This window comes from Rousettus aegyptiacus, unplaced genomic scaffold, assembly GCF_014176215.1.
Source record: "Rousettus aegyptiacus isolate mRouAeg1 unplaced genomic scaffold, mRouAeg1.p scaffold_m13_p_6, whole genome shotgun sequence".
NCBI classification, from domain to species: Eukaryota; Metazoa; Chordata; class Mammalia; order Chiroptera; family Pteropodidae; genus Rousettus; species Rousettus aegyptiacus.
Genome location: NW_023416309.1, coordinates 84135411 through 84157227, shown reverse-complemented (window position 1 = coordinate 84157227; position 21817 = coordinate 84135411). Strand labels below are relative to the sequence as shown.

Here is a 21817-nt window from a genome sequence, read left to right as displayed (position 1 = left end):
CAGGTCCCCAGCGAGGGCTGAGGAGATGCCCAGGTCCCACCCTGCTCTTGCAAAGTGGCTTTACCTCCTACAGCCAAGCACTGAGCTTGGCTGTCCTCAGAATGGATTCCAGTAAAGCTCATTTTCTGCCACCAAGTTTATAACACATCTCCACCTACTGGTCTTAAACATTACCAGGCTGTGTTGTGGCGAAAGGCTCTGTGTGGCCAGGGAGAAGATGGGTGTGTGGGGGTGGGGGGCAAGCATCATTCCTCACTACAGCAGTGAGGGAGCTGTCCGCTGCCCAGCACAGACTCTGTCCTCTTGCTTCATCCCTCTTCCGTCTCCAAGGATCCCAGAGCTTGGGGTGGGCAAAGTGTGGACACAACCTGGAGGAGAAACTCGGGGTTGCCAGAGGACACATGCATTTGAGATCATGTATTCAGAGTGCCATGGGATACTACATTCGTATTCTATGGAGCTGTGTTATCACATGTCATCCCAGATGCTCGTATCCTGTATGTGCCACCCAAGGGGAGTGGCATGGCCTTGCCCCAACCCCTTGCTCTCTTCCTGGTGTCTCCGCCTGTCTCTTCCTGTCTCCTCTCTTCTCCTCTTCTGCCCTATACCCCAGAGCTCCCTTTTCAATTGACACTGGGGTGGCCCCTCTGTATAGAGTTGTCTTCCCAGCATCTTCTATATTCATATCTCCTCAGTATCTACTATATGTCAAACATTGGAGAGGGAGGCAAAAACCAAGAAGACATGGTTTCTGCACTAAATGCAAGTATGTGGGGGTCATGTATAAATATGCCCACACATGTCCTTCACACACAGGCACTGCAAACCATGAAGAATGCTGCAGAGGGAGCATGAACGGCCAAGGATACACCAGAAAGAGGTCAATTGTTTCTGCTGGGGGGAAGTTAAGGGGTAATCTAGGCAGACTCCCTGGGGGAGGTGATGTTTGAGTTGGGCTTTGAAGGCTAGGTGAGAATTTCTGGAGGCAGAGTTTTCCAGTTGGAGGAGCTGGTGGGTTCAAAAGCAGAAAGGCAAGAAGGTGAGAAGAGCGATCCCTTATAAGATGAATGGAGGATGGAGGGAAGAAGTGAAGAGTGGAAGAAGAGAAGAAGGGAAGAAGCTTGAGACAAGATCATAAAGGGCCTTGGATCCTGAGGGCAGGGGCAAAGAATGTATCTTTGATCTTACAGGCAGTGGAGAGCCAGAAGGTTACTGAGTAGGGAGCTAGCAACAGATTTTGCCACCACCCTGCTCCCCTAAACTGTTCAAACTAAAAATGGAGCAGAAAACGTCCCCAAAAACCAGATGCAGGAAAGTGGACTTCTCAGGTGTTCTCTGGTGGAGGCCTTGAGAATTGGGAGCAGGGTAGAGGCTGCCACACCACAGGATGAGCTGGGCCCTGAAAGGTAATGGGGCTCTATATCTGCTCAGCAGTTCTGGCAGAGAGTGAGAAGGGAAGGGATGGGCCAGAGGCCACACTGCTTGTGGAAGATGGGGAACATGAGGGAGGCAGCCCAAGGTCACTCTGCCTGATGGCACCAGAGTCAGACAGAAACGCAGGCTGCTTGGCTCCCAGTCTGGCTGTGTGGTCAGAACCCTGTGGCCCCAATGGCCTGCCAGACACAAAAATCTGCAACTGCTTCCACACCTCAGCATCTTCGAAGAGCCCAGAACTCCCAACTAAGAGTTAGCTGGAAGTGAGGATAAATCCATATACCCTTTTCCTGAACAGAGGGGTGGTTTGGGTGGGTGGATGTTAGGCAGCCGTGAAAGAGAAAGGCCCAGGGGAGATGGTTTTTTGGGGGGGAGGAACTGCAGTGATTCTGGCCATTATCCATCTGGGAGGTTCCCAAGCTTTAAGCATCTGCTGGCACTCTTCCTTGAGGAAGGGGAGACTGAAGCAGAAGATGAAGACTCAGGGAAGGCGCTTGGAAAGAGAGCCAGATGGGTAATCAGGAAGGGAAAATGCCTACCTAGTGGGAGACCTTGCTCCCTCAAATAGCTTCTTACTGGGCCCTGAGCATACTGGGCACTGGCTATACATACGGAGGGACAGAGAAGAATCAGCCCATGATTCTGCTGCCACCACTCCAGGACTAACAAGGCATGAGAAGACACTGGCATCTGAGGAGGAAACAAGGCAGATTGCTACTACTCTAAGAGAAGCAGTACCAAGATAGCTGAAGTTGGGTCTTAGGAAGCAGGCAGGGTTCCGGCAGGTGAGGGAGGAGAAAGGATCTTCAGTATCAGGTTGAGGGCACAGGAAGGTGGGCAATGAGAACCTAGTAAGAGCTTCTGAACTGCCCGGAGGTGGGGCCATGGCCCAGGGCTTTCGAAAGAGAACTCTGGCAGCAAGATGCAGGAGGGGGGCAGGACCACCCTTAGATCTAGGCCTGAACTCAGTTTCCTCCTGCCGGGTGCCCAAACTCCCTGCTCACGAGGGCTGGGTCACAGTGTAGACCCCCAAGCTCAAGGGAGCAGACATGCAAAGCCCAATACCTCCCCGCCTTCAGTCCTGCATATGAAGCTGAGATTTTTGAGTTCCCAGCTGCATTCTCCCCTGGCCTCCCCTCAACCATTACCAGGCCCACCCTTCTGATCAAGAACTGAGGTTGGCTGGGTCTAGTGAACTGCTGGCAAATCAACTCCCAACATGGAAGAAGCCACCCACCGGTAGAGGGAGGTCAACCTTTACCGCCCCTCCCTTAGCCTCAGGACCCTAGATTCCCAGAGCCATTCCTTTCCTTATGCTTCCAACCTTGAGAGTGTGGCCTGGGTCAGGGTGAGGGGCCGCTGGTTAGAGACCTTGTGCGTGCTCACAGCAGTTTAGGAAGGTTCCTAGGGACTGGGCAGATGTGGGCAACAGCGGAACACGACACATTGAAAGTCTTCACCAACGCGGAGGGCCTACTGCCCACTCTGTCTAAGGCCCTCTCCAGCCAGTCTAGGCTCACTCCTCAGCGTAGGGCAATGAAACGCCCCTCCCTCCACCCCACGCCCCGCTGGGTAGGGAAATGTGTCCCAGGCCTGTTGCTTTCACGTTGGGAGGGAGAAGAGGGCCTCTCTTCTCTATTCTTCTTTCTCCCCTTCTCTTTCCCTCCCCCCTCGGTGTCTCCCCACGCCTCCTAGAGCGCCTCCAGCTTGAAGAAGGCCCGCGGCAGCTCCTCCCGTCGGATCTGAGTTCTCACTATGGGGGGCTGTTCAGACACCCTCTGTTCCCCACCCATATGCCTGCTGTCCCACTGCCAAAGCTCGCCAACCCGGCCCCTCCCTCTGCCACCCCCTCTACCGTGGAGCCCAGGGCGAGCCTGGGGAGCAGACGCAACAGATTGCAGAACGCGAGAGCGCGGAGGCCGGTCGCTCCGCGCGCCGTCCGCCGCCCCAGCTTGCGCCCGCTGCCCAGATCCCCGCCCTCCAGGCTCGGCTAAGCCGGCCATTTAGATGCAGCTCACAGGACGGCGGGCGGGCGAGCCACCGCGGCTCCTAGGGTGCCTGTCGGTCCGCTTCCCTTCTCGGGGACCGCCGCAGGAAGCGAGGCAGCGGGTGGCGTGGCCCCGCACCCGCCTGCGCGCTAGGTACGAGGGAAGACACGATCCCCGCGGACCCCATTAGCTCCCAGTCCCGCTGGCTGCAGGGAAGGGAGTGGCAGGAGGGGCGGCCCGGACACTGTCCCTCGGATCCTTAGAGATTTCCGTGGGCGGACGCGCCCCCGGACGCTCGGGTTTGGACCCTTCTTTCTAAGGAGGAGAGGACTGGAGTGATCCCTACTCCACCCCACCCGCCCTTTTCCTGGGCAGGGCTCGGTCCCCAGGGCGGGGCTCGCATCCTCAGCTCCCGCCAAAGGGCTAGGAGGCTGGAGGTAACTCGAAATGCAGCCCGAGATATCAAGCTAGGAGCGGTGGCTTCGAGTCCGTGGGTGGGGGTTCGCCTTTCCCCAGTCTCCTCTGTGCCCCTCCAGCGGCGATCGCCGCATCTTCACACCCGAGTCCGCGCCGAGACACTTACCGTGGGCAAGCAGCGCCGAGAGGCAGAGCAGGGCGGCGCCGCCGCGGCCTGACATCCCCGGGGCCATGGCCGAGGCGCGAGCGGGTAGTGACCGAGGGGGCAACAGTCGACGACGGCTTGGCCCCAGGCTTGGCTTGGTTACATCCAACTCGGGATGGCCGTGGCGTCCGGCTGTCTCTGCTGAGGCTCTGGGGGGCAGTGAGTGCAATTCGGGGACACTTTGGGGAGGGGGGCGTCCCAGGCGCCGCCGGCTACACCCTCGGAGCCGGTGGGGGCGCAGCTCGCGGCAGGAGGAGCCTCCACCTCCCCGGCTGGTGCCCCCTGCAGGATCTGCGCGGTGAGGGGGGAGCAGCACGTGCGGTCCCGCGGCCCGATCGCCACTGGCGTCTCGCGGGCTGCCTAGAGCCAAGTGCTGGATTCCCCAGCCCCGGGCCCAGCTCGAATCCGAACTCGCTCGAGGGTGTCGATTTCCAACACAAGCTCCAATTTATTCGGTTTCGGTAGTAACCCCTCATGGATAGCGCGGCTTCTTTCCTCCAAGCGCCTTGCAGCAGCTCCAGCATAAAAATCCCAGGTTAGGTGTAAATGAATTTCTTTCGCAAAGAAAAAAATCCAGGCAACTTTAATCCATCCGGAGAAGGAAAAGTTTCCATGCAGTGATGAGACCGGCGATGCGGGTCGCCACCACCCTACGCGACGCCGGGACGGAATGCCCGAGGCGGGTGGCCAGCGGCTTGTCCCCTCGCGGAGCTCACCGAGCTCCAGTGCTCTCTCTCCAGTCTCGACCAGGGCCCAGGCTGCACACAGGCCGGCTCAGCTCCGCCTGCCGGGGCAGCAGCTCCACGGCTGGGGCGAGGGTGGCGCGGCCGGAGCGGGCTGCTCCATGGAGATGGGGCTTGGAAATTGAGGGAGCGGGAAAGCCTGACCCTGGGAGCCTTCCTGCCCTGGGAGCCGACACCAGCCTTTCCGCTGTAGGCGTAGTAGGATGGAGAGGGGCTCGGTCAGCCCACAGCAGCTCCGGGCCGACCCCCTCTCCTCCCAGGTCTTGCTGCCTCCGCAGAGGGGCACACTGCTCAGCCTCGCTCCTTGCCTTTCCCAGGGGATCTACACAAACCTTGAACTTTTCCGGGGTTCAGAATCTCCGACGTCTCCTTCTCCCCACCGCCCCCGCCCTGCCCCCGGACGACGGATCGCTGGCTATCTCGGTGCAGCCGGGCATTGGCGCTCTCTCTCGGAGTCAGTTGGGGCGAGCGGAGCGCCGCGCCAGCCCAGGCTGCGGGCGGCAAGACCTGGGCTCCACGCCAGGGGCCGGGGAACCCGGCGCCCGCGCAGCCGGCGGCCAGGGAGGCGGCAGCTGATGCCTAAGGGGCCGAGCAGAGAGGAGGTGCCGGGAGGAGGGCCGGCTCCCCATGGACGTGTGTGGGGGGAGAAGAAGAATCAAGGAGCAAAAAGGAAGAGGAGGTGGGGGGAGCCACAGTTGCACGAAGCAGCCGCTGCCGCCTCGGCGCTCACGCCGGCTGCTCCGCCGTAAATGACTCGAGAGAGAGACACACACACTCGCGCTCGCCCTCCCTCCTCCCCCGTCCGGGATTCAGCGCCCACCCCAGCAGTAGCGGGCGCAGAGCCTGGCGCGCTCGCTTCCCCCTCCCAGAGTCCCCGTGGTCACGTGGCGTTGGAGCGCGCAGCCCACGACTCGCGCGCCACGGAGACTCCCCCCACCCCCAGTTCCCCCTCCCCTGTCCACGTGTCCATTCCGCATTCCCAGCCTGGGGGCGCGCGCGGCTCCTTAATGAAGCTCAGGCAAGCGCCGACCTCGCGATTCCGCTCGCCCCTGTTTTATGTTTTATTCTTCCTCCTCAGTGCAGGCTAGTTCTGGGGCCCGAGTGGGGCCAGCCGGCTGCGGCGGCTGCATTTCCCTAGGTAGACGCCACTGCAGCCACCGAAGTCCCCTCTAAAGGATGCACGCTCCCAGGCGGGCGCCGGAGGTGTTTTACAGCCGCTCTGCCAGAGGTGCGGGTAGGGGACGCCCTACCCCATCTCAGCGTCTGCGTGGGGCTTTCAGGGGCACTGGATAGGGATCAGTCGAGCTGCCGCGCCCAGTCCTCTCCCGCGGCGCCGGAGCTCGCCGGCTCAGCTTCGTTCGGGTCCGGGGCGCAGCTTAGGGAAAATCCGTTCGCCGTTGGGGAAGCGGGTGGGAGGAAAGGAAGGGACGTGCCTTCCTACAGGTTGTTTTGCAAGCCTTTACAGGGGAATGAGGTGGGAGTGGAGAACTGCCCCTCTTGCACACTCACCCAGGGAGCTGCTGACGAGGGGGAGGGGTGTTGGGGTGGCGTTCTTTCCCACCATCAGGCCCGTTCGTTCCATTAGAGCGCAACCGAGATCAGACCCGACAAGTCAACTGTCAACCCTCAGCCAGGTATCGGATAAATGGTAATGATTTTATAACATCAAGCCCTAACCCTCAGGGGCTGGGTCTCAATCCCACTCTACGCTGGAGGGTCAGGCTATGGCCACAGCTCTTATGGGAGGGAGCTGTAGATCTTGAGGGCCACCCCCCCCCCCATACCTCTGCACTCTACCAGACTGAGTGTGGGGCGAGGCAGGTCAGAGCAACGCCAGTTGGGGTGCTCAGTTTCCATCCCCCATCTGCCTGACTGGGTCCTAGACTTCTTAACCCTGTGAGTTTCTTGTTCATCCAGGAAAGTGACATTTTCTTTTTGGAAAATGGGCTTGAGTCGTTCCTGGAAGCCTCCCTCCTCCCTGGCTTCGACTGTTGCTGTCTCTGCTTGGTATTGGAGCCCGCGGAGAGCGGCTTTCACCCCTCCCCCAATGTCACATCTGCTTGGAGCTCTGAGGTGCAAGGTGGGGAGGGCTGGCAAGCTCTTGGAGGCCCTAGGAATGGAAGGTGCTGGAGTAGTCAGGAAGATGATTCTCATTAGGCCCCTAATGCCTGATGGCAATTAATGTCACCCTGGGGCTTATTAACCATCCCAGTGAGAGACAAGCTAGCAGATAGACTGTATGTGGGAGAAGACATCTCCTGACACTGGAGGGCTCCTGGAAGAGGAAGAAGGAAACAATGAGGTCTCCCACCCCTGCCCAAACCCCAAATGGAAGGGGCACAGGGCCTATAAAGAGTAAGCCCAGAGGAGAGACACAAGTGTCCTTTTCTGAGCTGAAGACTCACTGTTCCAGCGAGGGGAACTGAGCTCGCCTTCTCCCCAGATGTTGGTAGCTGACATGGGTCAGCCATTTCAGTTCACTCTTGAGGCTCTTTCTGGAAACTGAGCACAGGGTTCTCGTTCTTCTCTCTACCTGCTGCCATCCACAACTCCCCAGCTCTTAGGTGATAGGAAAATGAGCCTCCCTTTGCCCACTCAGTTTTCCCTCCTCCCTCTGTCCCTTGCCTCCGCTTCCTCTTCACAATATAGTGAATATATCCAACATCATAGGCACTGCTCACAACAGTGAGAAAGACAGACCTAGCCTGTCCTCATGGAACTTACATTCCAAAAGGAAGAAACACTAAGCTTATAATCAATTACAGGCCCAGGGTCAGGAAGAATTGGAGGTGGGAGCAGCCTGCTATCTTTAGAAAATATAAGGTCAACCCCAGGTTCCCTTATGTGGACATACCCTTCACGGACCCAGAGGCTTCTGCTGGGTGTCTGATCATCTTCTGATCCTCCAAATGGTAGCTGTCCCTCCCTGCCCCAGGGAAGTGAAGGGCTGCTAATGCCCTCCCCTCCCCAGAATCAAATGCCCAAATTACTCCAACTCCAGTGCCCAATGGACCTGTTACTCTTGGCAGTGTTGGTTCTAAGGCTCAGGAAGGAAGCTGTCGTCATGAGGAAGACACAGCCCGGTGCCCCAACTATTTTATTCTCACATCTCATTGACCTGGAAAGGGGCTCATACCTTCCTTTGGGCCTTTCCTAACATATCCACAGACTGTCCCGACTGCACCTGTGAGGCCTAGTCAGCGATCACAATTGGTAATGCCAGCTGGAACCTGGGTAGGATGTCAGAATCAAAGGAGCAACCCCGGGCTGGAGCGAGTACCTGGCATGTGTGTACTCTTCTGCCTCAAGTAAGCACCTTATTCAGTAAGCTGGTGGCATCTCCCTTCTGCCCTTTCCATTTTGGTCAGGGTCGAGAGTCTTTTCTAGCTAGAATATTGGCAATGGTTGAGGTTTTCTTGACCCCCAGCTCCTTGGTGGTACTTGGAACAGCCCTAGGCTCCTGCTAGGAAGCCGGAGAGCAAGTTGGGCTCTGTGTCAGGCCCCTGAGCCATGCATGGATGCATATCAAGGACCCAAGCAGAAACTCATACCCACCTCCTCTTCTGCCTAACCTGAGCACCATGGTGGACCTGGTGACATTTGCCCTGTCAGCATGCACCTATTTTTTAGGATGCCTGCCAACATGAGAAGAAGGACAATCCAACGTGGAGCTTCTCTAAAGAGAGGTCACCATTTGTGGGGGCACTTGGGGTCCCCCTGAAATCCTACTCTGGCTCAGCTGGAGAGGGTCTCAGAGGTTTTCTAAGCCTGCCTTTTCATTTTACAGCTGTAAAAACTGAGGCCTGTTTATTTGGTCATTTTATTTAATGCTTTGACTTTTTTTGTTTTTTAAATCCAACTCTACGTGTGAAGCATTGTGCTAGGTGCTAGAATAAATGTATCCCCTACTCTTTGAAAGTTTGCTTTATGCCACTTTACTTTTAGGAAAGAACTACATTAGTACCTGTTTTTGCTAACTGAAAGATATCCAAAAAATTTTTTTGCTTTTATGGAAAAAGGCGGAAAAACAAAAATAGCATTCAGCATTTCTTTAGCAGCGAGCCAGTTATAGAGGCGGCATGCACCCTGAGTAGCGAGAGTGGCATTGCCAAGCTCCTTCCCTGGGACTAACACTCAGCATTTCAGCATCAAGCCAACGTACCTTTGAACTGTGTCTGTGAGCATCTGTGCTTTATCTCGATTTATTTTGTGCATCTGTTAGCAAGATGTGTCCTACGGTAATTGCTTCTCTGCTTTACGCCATTTCTCTTACAAAACGTTTCACAGGAACGATCTACTTTTGGATAGTAGGGGAAATCTGTACCTAGGTTGAATAAGACAGACAAGACTCCAATGGGGGAAATTCAAGAACTTAGCTCCACAAACCCGTACTGAGCACGTAGTCATATTAAAAGCCAACTGAGGGCTTTTTATATGCCGAACACTGTGCTGGGCAATTCGCATGCATTATCTGGGTCCTTACTATAACCTTTGTGAAGTAGATACTATTATTGTTGCTTTTTTCCAGGTGAGAAAACTGAGATTCAGAGAAAGTAAGTTTCTTGACTAGGGTCACATGGCTAGAAAGTAGCAGAGTCATAACTTAGGCATGTAACCCACTTAACCACTTTTACTATGAGGTGTAAGTTCCAAGGGTTATGTAGATGAGAAAGCTACCATGACCATGACTGTAGAAGCTCGTGGTCAGTGGGGGCACCAGGCATAAACAGGCCACTTAATGCAGGGAAGACAATGCTGTGGTGGCCAGCACAGGGGCTCCGGGAGCACAGGAACCTCTGACGAGAAGGTAGTATTCTCTCCGCACACTACATTGAGCGTCTCCATCTCTCGCCTTCTCTTTTTCAGCACCCGAACTTAACTTACACCTATGTGCTGTTAGATAGACACAGTTATGCATACATATAGCTAGTACAATAAACCAGTCTCTACCCTGACGCGGGACCACTTTGTCGCCCCCTGCAGGCTGATCTCCCGGCTCAGATTCCAGGAACAATACTGATCTTCAAGCCAGGAGAATGTCTGCTGCTAATGGCAGGTGCCCAAGGCCTCACCTCTCCAAGCCTCGATTTCTTCATCTGTCAAATGAAGATAATCACATCAATCCCACATCACTTTTAAAATCCCAGTTAATGTACACTGTTTGCTCAATGGTGCTGAGCCCAAATGTGTGCTCTGTAATGTTGACTTGTTACTATTCTTGAAACCAAACTGCTCATTATAATCTACTAGGTTTTAGATGGTTTGACCCCTAGCTGTTTTTCTAAACTTACAGTTTTAGCACTCTCCTTCTGTGTTAATATACTGGAGCCACCAAGGCCTCCCTGCAGGACCATGTCAAGCACATTGCTGCCTCAGGGCCTTGTACTCGCTGTTCCCTCCTCTGGCATGCTTTCTCCCTAGATCTCGTGCCTTGCTCCTTTACTTTATTCTGCCTTCTTGAGACATCTTCCCTGGCTACCTGATTTTAAATAATACAACTATCACTCTGCCCCCATTGCTCTATCCCCTTACCCTACTTTAATTTGATTCATAGCAATTGACATTTAACTTTATCATTTGTCTGTTGAATCTACTCTCTTGATAGAATGCAAGCTCCTCAAGGCCAAGATTCCTTCATAGGAACTGTTCACAAGTGCATTCCCAGTGCCCAGAACAATGCCCGGCATATGTGCTCAACAAAATAGACTGATGCAGGATTATTTATTCATAATCGTTTATTTTGGTAATTAGCCATTGATTTCACCCAGACCTTATAATCAGGTCTTGGGTCTGAGTTAACATCAAGGACCTGCCTGGCACCTCATTCCCCTGACCTTTCAGAACCTGAGAGGCCACTATCTAAGTCACCTTCATTTCTGATGTTCCTCTTAATCGTCCCAACTCTAATTGTGCCCTCATCCCAGTTCTTCCAGCTTGTCATGCTGACCTCACCCTGACTGGTGCAACTTGGACTGGGACCTGTGAGCCTGCAGGACAGAGCCATCAGCATCACCTTCTACCCCCAGTGTGAATCCTCTGCCCAGCCAGGGCAGGCTTGCCACCCCCATTCTCAGCGATATCCCTCCTCATGCTAGGCTTATTCCTCGCTCCACATCTTTGCTCATGCTGTACACCCTGCTTCAGGAGTGCTCTTCTCTACCAATCAAAATCCTGCCCATCTTAACTTTTCAACTCGAGAACCTTCTCTATGAAGTCCTCCCAGACTCCATGTGATATGATTACATGGTCTCATGATAAAAAGGAAGAAACAGAGGCTATGGAATCAGTCAGGTTGCAAATCCTGATCACAGTAACCCTCTGCTCAATTTCTCCCTGCATCTGGATCTCTCAGGCATCACTGCACAATAAATCCTCCTCCTGGGATAAGATCGTGTTCTCAATTAAGATTGTAGATCAGAATTACCTGCTTCCTATTTTATAGATAAGAAACCTAAAGCCAAGAGAGAGCCAGTGACTGGCCCAAGGTCACATAGCCATTTACTGACAGATAGAAAATATAACTCCATGAAAGGATGGGCCCAGCCCCCTGCCCCACAATGTGCGCATCCCCAAAGTTTCACTGCTTGGCTCAGTCCTGCCATGGACGTGGGAATCAATCTTCCCTTTGATGGAGGGAATGAGGATGAGACTCCCCAGGTCATCATTTCGAGCTGGGCTGGCTCACCAGTCTTCCTCCTTATCCCAATCTGCTTAGCCTGACTCAGTGTGGCTGCTGGTTTAGCTCAGACCTTGGACTCCAGTTTTAATAATTTTATTTATATACTCTCATTCTATCTCACTTTGGATATTTTTTTCTTCTCTGAAGCCGTCCTTGACACTGTCCATACCTCATCCTTAATTTCTGCACCCCTCAAGCCCTGTTTCCTGTATCTAAGTATGTATATGACTGTGTTGATTTATTTGTCTCCTTCTATGGAGTGGAGACCCAGGAAGGCAAGCACTGTGGCTATGTTGTCTCAATTTCATGTCCTTTACCTGACATCTTTTGGCTGCTCAGTTAATGGTTATTGAATTAATGAACTGTTAATCACCTACTATGTGTCTGGAGCTATGCTAGCTGAATAATGGTCTCTGTCTTCAAGGAGCTCACCATTGTATGGAAGAGGTGAGTGGGTAGACAGGGGATTAGGACTAAGGGTGGCTGTGAGTGCTGCCCCCAAAACGAAAGGGCAGGGGCTGTGGGAGAGGGTTAATGAGCATCTTGTTCAGTCTAGGTCATAGGTGTTGCAGGAAAAGTAAGGGCTTCATGGAGGAGATGAGTAGTGAGGAAAGACAAGTCGGTGTGGGCCGAGGAAGTGGGGGGAAGAGAGAGGAGAGGAGGCTGTCGTAGGAAGAATGCCTGGAGCCAGGTGCAGGGGATACAGTGCGATCAGGAAATGGGATGGCTGGAGCACTGAGAGCTAGTATGGGCTGGGAAGCGAGGCTGGAGAGGCAAGCAGGGATCCCCTACACACGAAGGTATGCGCCTGTATGGCATGCACTCCTAGGGCTATTATGTTCAGTTACATACAGCTTCACATATACGTGGTCAGAGACACTGAGATGTGTATAAAATATCGGTGCATGTGTGTGCACAGGCACACACACACACATGCACGCACGCACGCACACATCCCAACTCTGCAAAATGAGCTGCCCCCTGAACTGCCTGTTTATAATCTTTTTACTCTCATTTCCCTAGAGCACTCCACCTATATAGTTCCTTATCAGACAGCACCCTCCCTCCACCCCCCACCCTTTGCCAAACCCTGGCTCTAGCAGTCCTGCTTCCCTTCCTCCCGCTGGCACACATGGACAGAAAGCTAGGCCCACCCCTGGGCACCTGGCCAAGGGAGGACTTGGAGTCAGGCCATGTGGGCTGGGCTGGCTCACCAGTCGTTTCCTCCCCACCCCCATACTGCTTCACTTAATTCCAGGGCAAAGCTCTGATCAAATGTACAGCAGAGAAAAAGAAAGGCAGAGCCAGAGAGAGAGAGAGAGAAATATAGAGTGAGCAAGCACACTCTCCTTGCCACAGCCCAGCAGCTAAATGGCAGTAAATTCTTGATGTTCCCACAACTTACTCAACTTCTCTTTTATTAGCCAACTTGGCTAGCAGGTGCAGGTAGAAGAGGAAGAGCCAGGGGCCCGTCTTCTCCCCAGAGCCTCCCAAACTGCTGCCTGCGACCTAACAGAATTGTTAAGCCAGCTCTGCCTGGCTCCTGTAAGTGGAAGTGCCCATGATTCCTGCTTTGGGTGGAGAATGCCAGACTGGGCTGCTGGGGAAGATGATAGGGGAGCCAGCCATGCTGAGGACTGGGAAGGAAGCCTTTACACCATGGACTTTTAAGGCCATTAGAGGCCTTCCAGGAAATCCAGTGTTTCAGGTGGGTACATGAGACCCAGAACGGTGGGCAGTTTGCCTGACTTCACATAGTGAGCTCAACTCAGATTTGGGATCAAAACCCAGGTTCTCCTTCCTGCTCTCTTAAGATGGAAATTATTACTTTAGTTTCCACTCCCCTCCCCACCTCCCAAATCTGATTCTCAGCTTTCTTATGCATCACTCTTGCTATAAAGCCGGGTATGGCTCCCCACTGCCTATAGGATTCATTCCAAATTCCTCAGATTTGCATTTAGTGCTCGACACATACCTTCTCAATGCTCTTTAGCCACTCCCCGCCTAACAAATGTGTACGTTCTCTGCCTTGGTGTCTTTTGCTTGCCATTCCTTTTGCTTGGAAAACTTGTTCCTCCTTCCCTACCTCTGTGTGGAGCCTTTTCTGCGAAGCCTTATTCATCACTCCAGATGGAATCAATCACTGTCTGCCTCATAGTTAGAATTCACCAGATCTCTTAGCTTCCCTGTTCACGTATAAACTCCTTGAGGACAAGGATGATAACTTATTCACTGTTAAATCTCCCACAACGTTGAACACACTTCCATACATGCATTAATTGTTCAATAAATGTTTACTCAGTGAACGAATGAATCAATGAATGAATGAAGGGCAGAAGAGGCAATAGTTTAGACATCGATGCCCTGCAATGTCTCAGGTACTTCCTATTCATTACCTTTTGAGTCTTCACTATAATCCTGAGTGGTATGTAACTATTATCTCCATTTAGTGATGAGGAAGCTGAGAATCAGAGAGGCAAAGTAATTTGCTCAAAGTTACACAGCTAGAAAGTGGCAGAGCTGCAATTTGACTCGAAGTCTGTCTGTTGCTAAAGCCTGTGTTGATTTCACTTGCTCAGAGCACATCGACTATAAATGCCCTCTGAGGCTGATCTCCCCATACTTCTCCTGCCCACCTCAAAGTTCATCAGGGGACAGTCCGGGGTGACTTCAGTGGTTTCCTCCCTTGGAGGTCCCCTTCCTCCCTTAGGCTAAGTGAAGGCATCCTTGTTGGCATCTAGCTGTCTCTCAGATCCTCACAGGCAATTACCAGGGACTGTCTAGTGGGTCGTTCGGAGCCTAATTCCTGGAGCCAGACTCCTGGGTTCAAATCCCAGCTCCGCCATCTACTAGCTGTGTGACCTTGGGCAACTTACCTAACCTCTCTGTACCCAGTTTCTCATTTTACAATGAGAACATTGATAGTACCTGCCATGAAGTGTTGCAAAGCTCTTTAACGCTGTGACTGGTTCACAGTAAATACCCTGTATGTGTTTGCTATCATTATTATCCAGATTATTATTGTTCTTCCTCTGAGATGCAAGCCCCAAAGGGTTTGCATTCTCCCTTATCTTTCTGAAAAGAATGGTCTCCATTTTTTTTATGTGTGTTCTTGACGGCCCCCCTGTACTCTCTAGGCTTTCTATGTAAGATAAGGAAGCAAAATCGGGCATGGAGAACAGCTCTAAGGAAAGCCAAATCAAAGTGACTTTTGTGGTGACAAATGCTTAATAATAACTTTACAAATCCAGTGGAATTACTATGAATAACAACCTCTTCTTTTTTGTGTGGATACCGCTTGCGTCTCCCAGAGAGCACACAGCTACAACCCTGAAATCCACCCAAAAGAATCATTACTGGGAAAACAAGCTAAAAATAACCCTGAAGGAAGCAGCACAGCTCAGAAGCAGTTCTTTGGAGGTGGGGGCATCCAAGGAACCTCTTCTGTTGCTTATGGGGTAATCGCTTCTAATTTTTTTAAATTCAGAGTTGCTTCAGGAGGTGGGTCCTGTCCCCCTGACCCTGCATTCTGGGTCCCTAGGGCTTCCTCAGCATACTCCCTAGGCATCTGGCCTTGTGCCATCTTCTGGTGGCCCAAGGAGGGCTGTGGCAAGTTGGGGGTCTCACTCCTGGTATCCTTGTTGGCTTGGTTACTACTCTGTGGGATGTGGGCTATCTTTCTCCTGTCAAGGACCAGGATTCCTGAGCCAGCCAGGTTGCCTCTCTGCCTTGTCTTGTGATTTGGTCTGATTTTGGGCAGCTGACCTTTACCAAGGGTTTCCGTGTGCTGGACACACTACTAGGTGCTTCCCCTACATAGCCTCACCGCTTTCTCCTCAAGGCGGGTCCTATTTTCCAGGTAAAGAAAGGAGGCTCAGAGAGGCTGAGTCACTGGTTCAAGGAAACACAGGAAGGAAAGCACAGAGTTTGAATTCAGGTCAGACCTGCTGATGCCAAAGATCACAAAGGTTCCTTTAGGAAGCCCTGAATCGAGGGGCTCTCCTTCCCCAGGGCCCATGCAGCTGGGTGCAAGGGGATGCTCGGCATGTGACAAAGACCGTGTTTGTCTTTCAGATGGTGTTTCCTAAGTCAAGTTCTTAGTCTCTGCCACCGGGGAGGGCTGTGTCTCATCTTTAAGCCTGGTGGGTCCCCTAGGCAAGGACCGTGTCTCTCAGACTGGGTTTTCTATAAGGCAGAGCTATGTCTCCCTCATCAAAAAGGGGTTTCCAAGAGCAGGACTCCCTGCTTACTCAGACTTCACCCAAATGAGACTGTCTCCCTCGAGGCTGGACAAGTCCCAAGTCCCGGTCTCTGTTTCCCCTCATGTCGGGGGCTGGCTCACGGAGGAGCTGAACCTCCCTGTCAGACAAGCCTCCCTGACCAGGGACCTCGCTCTCCTCAAACCAAGTCCTGTGAGATCCCATCCTTGGTCTTTTTTGGTTCCTGCTTGCTACTTTCCTAGGATTCCAGAGTTCCAGCTGGCCAGTTACAGCCCGACTAATGGGAAGGGCAGAGGCATAAACATGGGGCTCCCCTTGGTGGGAATCAAGACTGTTTTTCTCCTCTTGAGGAGATGAATGCTTGTCCCTGGGAAGGCTGACAGCTTTTTTTTTTTTTTTTCCCTAAGAGTGCCACAGTTCCTCTTGATTGAAATGTGTCCCTGTGGTGATGAGGCCAGCTCCAGGGATGGGGGGTTTCTGGTCCTCCCCACTGGCCTGTAAGCTCCATCCATCTGGGGAAGACAGATGACGTTATTCCAAGCCGAGATGATGCAACCAAGGTCAGAGTGAAGTGTTTAATTGGAACGTCAGGGGCTGGGGCCTGGCTCTGCTGGGGTGATTAATTTCCGAGTGGTGCTTCTCAGGCGCAGCCATGGCAGGGGAGGAGGCGTGGAGAAGTCTGTGAGTGACCCTGGGGAGGCCAGGGTGGTGGGAGGCGGCCAGCCCCTGTCCATTCTGCAACGAGGGCACCCAACAGACTTCTGCATCTGTCAGTGGCTATGTGTCCTGCAAAGGGGAACCTGAAGCCCAAGGAGAGATGGTGATGTGATGGGAGGCATTACTGGGATGGGACACCCGAGCTCCAAACCTCAGCCTTCGATTCTGGCAAATAGCTCTGTTCCCATTCTGCTTTCAATTCCTGACCAGTCCTGACCCATGCCCATGCTGAGAAGAGGGTTGTGGAAGGAGTGATTGTCCAATGACACAAATAGGACATGACCCATCTTACAGCCTCCTCTTACCCTTCTGGCTCTAGCCTTCTGAGGACTGGCTGGGTGACACTGACCCTCATCTGTGCCAGGTGGGAACTCTTCTCATTGCTTCCAGAGACTAACAAGTCATTCTCATGTGACAGAAACTGAGGCAGAGAGCTGGATTTGATGCCACCCCACGAGCAACTCACTTATATCCACAGTTGCCTTGTCCCAGGAGTTGAGAAAGAGCTAGGAGTGAGTAGCAGGCAGGACCTTGTCCTTCTTGACGCTCGTCTTAGAAAGCTGACTGCAGGGCAGTGCTGAATGGAACGAAGCCAAGGCAGGGGAAATGTGAGGTGTTCTGAGTATAAATAGCTAGCGTGAGTATGCTCGCTCTCCTTGCTTGGGCGTAGGAGTGAGTTGAGGGAAAGAACAGGCTGGGGAGGTGGCTGGGGAAGTGGAGCTGAGGCTTCAGAGAGAGTGGTAACATCTGTAGGGGAGGGGCCGGAGGTGATGGGAAGGCTGAAGGTCTGGAGCCTGGATTTGCAGTTTGGGGTAACTTGAAGGGGAAGATGGGATAGGAAGTCTGGGCTGGCAGGGAGTGGAGAGAAGTCACTGAGTGTGAGGAGGAGGGGGTGGCTATTGTCTCCGAAGCAGAACCATTGTTTTACATCTCATCCTCAGAAGGCTGGATCCAGGGCATTGCATTTTGTTATTGTGAACATAATCATCATTATCACCATCATTACCACCATCATCATCACCACCATCACCATCATCATCACCACCATCACCATCATCACCATCATCATCACCATCATCATCACCACCATCATCACCATCATCATCACCACCATCATTGTCATTACCATCACCACCATTGCCGCCATCACTACTACCACCGCCACCATCATCATACTGTCATCGTCAGGGTTATCATTGTCACCATTCATCAGTCATTGTCTTTGTTCTGCCCTCCATTCCTGCCTGATGCTTTATGATTTATTCCCAAACTCTACCACATTCTTTTTTTAAAATAAGAAAACAATTAGAGGCTTGTGAAGTAGGCGGGTTGCTCTGATTATCTCCATTTTACAGCAGAGGAAACTAAGACTCAGTGATAGTAAATTACATGCCTGAGGTTAAATGGCATGCTCATTACTAGGACTGAGCTCTTGTCTATTGGCCCGAAGTTCTTCCCACTTCACCTTGCTGCTGTGGGATCGCCATTGCCTTCCTTCTCCTGTTCCTCCTACTACTACTTGACATCAGCATGAGTTGGGGAGGAAGATGCCAGCTTTGATAAAACAAGATAGGCTTTAGCCATAGGTGTATGCCCGGGGGCACATATCTTCCCTTTGCTGGGCTCCAGTTTCCTCATTTCCACAACTACACTTTGGGGCTTGTTGAAGTATAAGGGCTCTTTCTACCTTGCTAGTCTGTGATGGTGCCACATGAAAGAAAAAGTCATAGAAACGAAGATAGAAAAAAAAACAGTGAGATTGAGACATAGACACACGCAGATCAAGACTTAGAAACCCAGAGAGGTCTAGGAACACCTAGCTGAAAGAGTCAGTAAGATCCAGAAAGATAGAGAAATAGACAGACAGAAAGCAGGAAACAGACTGAGAGCACGTCAGAGGAGATTTAAGAGGCCGAAGCCTTGGAGGAAGAGCGGGATGAGCAGCTGCTGCTCTGGGTGGTGGTCTTTAAGCAGAGTCCTTGCCCCTTTCCAGAATGAGGACTGCCTAAAGAAGGCACTGTCAGTGCAGCCTCTAGGTGCTTCTGAAGGGCTCGGCTGTGTCAGCAGCTCCCGGCGTCTGTGTTTGAGTGTATGTGTGTGCATCTCTGCATGTTGAGGTGTGGGTTTCAGAATGCTTTGGTTTGACACAGGGAAGATAATGGAACTTTTCTCATGGCTTTTGCCTCCTTACAGCCCAGCCATCATGGCAGCAAGTTTGCTGATTTGGCTGCCTCTGGACTTCTTGCAGAAAGTTCGGAAAAATGGCATGTGGTAGAAGTGGGGTTACAGGTAGCTGGAGTGGAGCCAGTGGGGCTCCCCACCCCCTTGCAGAGAATTGGGATGGCTTCTTCCCTCCTGCAAGGCTCCCTTGTCAGCACTCAGCCACGGAGGCTTTGCTACACTGGACTGGAGGGTAGGGCTCAAGGTCAACTCAGACATCAGCTCACAAACTGACACTGAAGAAGACTCTGGCGTCTATGTTCGTGAAGAGGTGTCAATGGGTGAGCTCTGCTTTTTGCAAGTCTGGAAAATGGACTTCTTTAGTGACTATCTGCCATTAGTCCACTTGTGGCCCCAAAGCCCCTGCTTTCTGGGCAGATGGGCCAAGGCTTCCTCCCTGCTGAGTGTCCCAGCAGGTCCTATTCAGCCAAGCACTCAGTGGGGCCATTACTCACATTTTCTCATCATCTGTTTGATTTACAAATCCAGCATTATCACCTCCCTCTTTAGAAACCTTCTATGGCTTCCTATTGCCCTCAAAACAGAGTCTAAGTGTTTCCGCCAAGGCCCCTGGAACTGCTACAGCACTAGCCCCCGAAGTGGCTCAGCTGATCACCCCCTGGGCCCCTCCCCACATCAATCTTGCCTTTGCAAAGCCCCCATTGAAAGGGCAGCTGCAGGTCCCCCTAGGTTTCAGCTGGCTGGACCTGGGTGGACCTAACACAAGGGCAGGCAACCCAAAGATACAGGGGGCTAGAGTGCATAAAAGAGGCCAGGAAAATGAGGCAGGGTCAGGGCCTTAAGGGCCATGGCCAGCACAAGCTGAGAGGAGATGTGAGCCAAGAGGAAGAAGCAGCTACAGGTAGGAGGCTCAATGGGCCCGGGCTCTGCAAGGGGATCCCCGGAGATCTCTAGCTCCCATGTGAGACGACCTGTCTCACTTGTTTTCTCTCATTGGTGGAGGGAGGGACCCTGTAAAGCAAAACTGAAACACGTGTCCCCTTCTTGCTTTGTAGCGGTTTCTCCCACTCACTACTTTCCTTTAGTTTCCCACGGAGGCCTGTGTTCTCTGAATTCGTGCTAATAGCTGCTTTCATGCAATGTGCCCTCTGCCTGGAGTGCCCCCTCCCAGCTTTTCCCAGGGAACTCATCCTTCAGGTTGCTTCCTCTGGGAAGTTTTCCTGACCACCCCTACAAAGTCAATCACTCCCTCCTCTGCCCCGTATGCCCCTGCAATTGCTCCACAGTGTTTTGTTCCTGTCTGTCTTCCCCTTTGGACTGAAAACTAGCCAGGGCTGAGACCTTGTCTTTCATCTCAACATCCTCAGCTCCTGGCACAGGGCCTGCCATGCAGGCAGCATTAAAGTTGTGTTGAACAAATAAACGGCTTCAAAAATTCCTGCATTTACAGCAAGGATGTGGCAGAAGGATCAAGTTGGGATGGGCTGAGGAGAGAAAGTGAGTGAGGTTTGGCAGGCAGAATTTGAGCTCTCTGTGGATTTGGACACTGAGGTACCCGGGACAAAAGGGACATATGAGCCTGGAGCTCAGGAGCAGGTCTGGACCAGGGAGAAATTTGAGAGCTGCACACTCGTGCGTGACATCTGGAGCTATGGGGCACATGCACGTCTTGGGGAGAAAGAGCAGAGAAGATAAGGAAGCTGAGCAAGGATGGGCTTGTGGAGGACAGACTTCCCCCTTCTCCAGCTACCTGAGCTGGGGGCTGCCCACCGGTCCTTCTGGGGCCAGAAGCAGCCATATTTTGTGGAGGAGGGAGATGCTCAGAATGAGTATATCTGTGCTGCTTGGAACGTCTCTTTCCAGCCCTTCAGTCTCTAGGTTCCAGTGAATGATGGTTTTCCTCATTAATGACCATGCAGACTAGTCATGGAGATTTTCTTTGGGTTACCTATTGCTGGGTAGTCGGCCCCACCCCTCTCCTTCCCTAGGGTGGGTACCACCAGCAAAGGATGGATCAACCTCATTACAAAGCATGATGGGACTGTGGAAACCCGATGACACCTGGACGAAGGCAGGGTGGGATGGAGTGATGAGGGGGCAAGGCAAGGCTCAGAGGCTGGAGCCATGGTGGAGGGTGGGTCTCTTCAGTGCCTTAGCCCTTGGGAGAAACGGCCACCATTAATGTGGTGCCCTTACGTGCCAGGCATGGTGGCAGGAGTGATATAGTTGTTATCTCCATGACGTTTTTTTTCTGGCAGGCACTTACCCTGTTTTACAGATGAGGAAACTGAGGCTCAGAGAGTATATGGCTGTTCCACAGTCACATGGCATTACATTATAGAGCCAGGGTTCAAATCCAGGCCTCTGGGACTCCATAGTCCATATCCTTCTGGAAAGTTACACTGGGAGAGAATATTTCACAGGACTGGGTGTGCTTACCACAGAGGCTGGATCCACCCTAGGAGTTGTGACTGCAGGGTACAGGGCATCCTAGTGCTGTCACAGCTTCTTCCCTCCTTGGGGTCATCAATAGTACTGCTATCCTGTTATGTCCAGCTGTCCCTACCTATCCTTTCCTACCAGGTAAGATCGCACTGCCTGGTGCCCTTGAGTAGGGCTCTGTGTTCATTCTGACTCCTGATCTGTGAACAGAATTGACATATGTCATTTCCAGGCCAAGCGCTTAATTGCCAAAGTGAGGCCGTCCAGGGTAGAGTGACTAGCAACAGGAAAGGTGTTAACTGCTCCTTCAGTCTGGGGCCCAGTAATAACAGCAAGCAGAGCTCCCTGCTGACTTGTGATGGATATCAGTGTGAACAAGAAATAAATTGTTTTTCAGCCACTGAGATTTGGGGATTACTTGTTACTGCAGTATAATGTAGCTGATCCTGACTGAGACGTGCCTTCTCCTCATTGCTGTAAAAAGACATGGAAGCCAGTTTGTTTCCAAGACTCTGGCCTTGCTGGTCCTAGGACCATCACTCTCTGAGCACTTCTAAAGTAGGATCTCAGGGTATTTGGATATCCCCACCAAAGCTGGATCGAGATCCCGATGCTGCTCTGAGTACAGATTCTGAGAGCCAAGGTTTCTGGGAGCTTTCCAGTTTCCCGACACTGCCATAGTTTACACTATTCATGCTCACAAATATGCCTGATCTCTCTGGGTGAAAGACAGTCATTCCCATTTCACAGATGGGCAGACTGGGAGCCAGAGGGAAGAAGGAACTTGGCAA

The 21817-nt window shown here is 52.4% G+C and overlaps 1 protein-coding gene across 1 annotated transcript in view; it reads right to left on the bottom strand.

Annotated features, from left to right (window-relative positions):
* The window catches only part of TMEM132E (transmembrane protein 132E), a 54657-nt gene extending 49143 nt beyond the window's left edge, over nucleotides 1-5514 (bottom strand). The window contains exon 1 of the mRNA XM_016163223.2: nucleotides 4006-5514. Within this exon, the coding sequence (XP_016018709.1) occupies nucleotides 4006-4072 (67 nt within the window). The 5' untranslated portion in view covers nucleotides 4073-5514. The remainder of the gene's footprint in view (nucleotides 1-4005) is intronic.
* Nucleotides 5515-21817: the final 16303 nt, after the last annotated feature.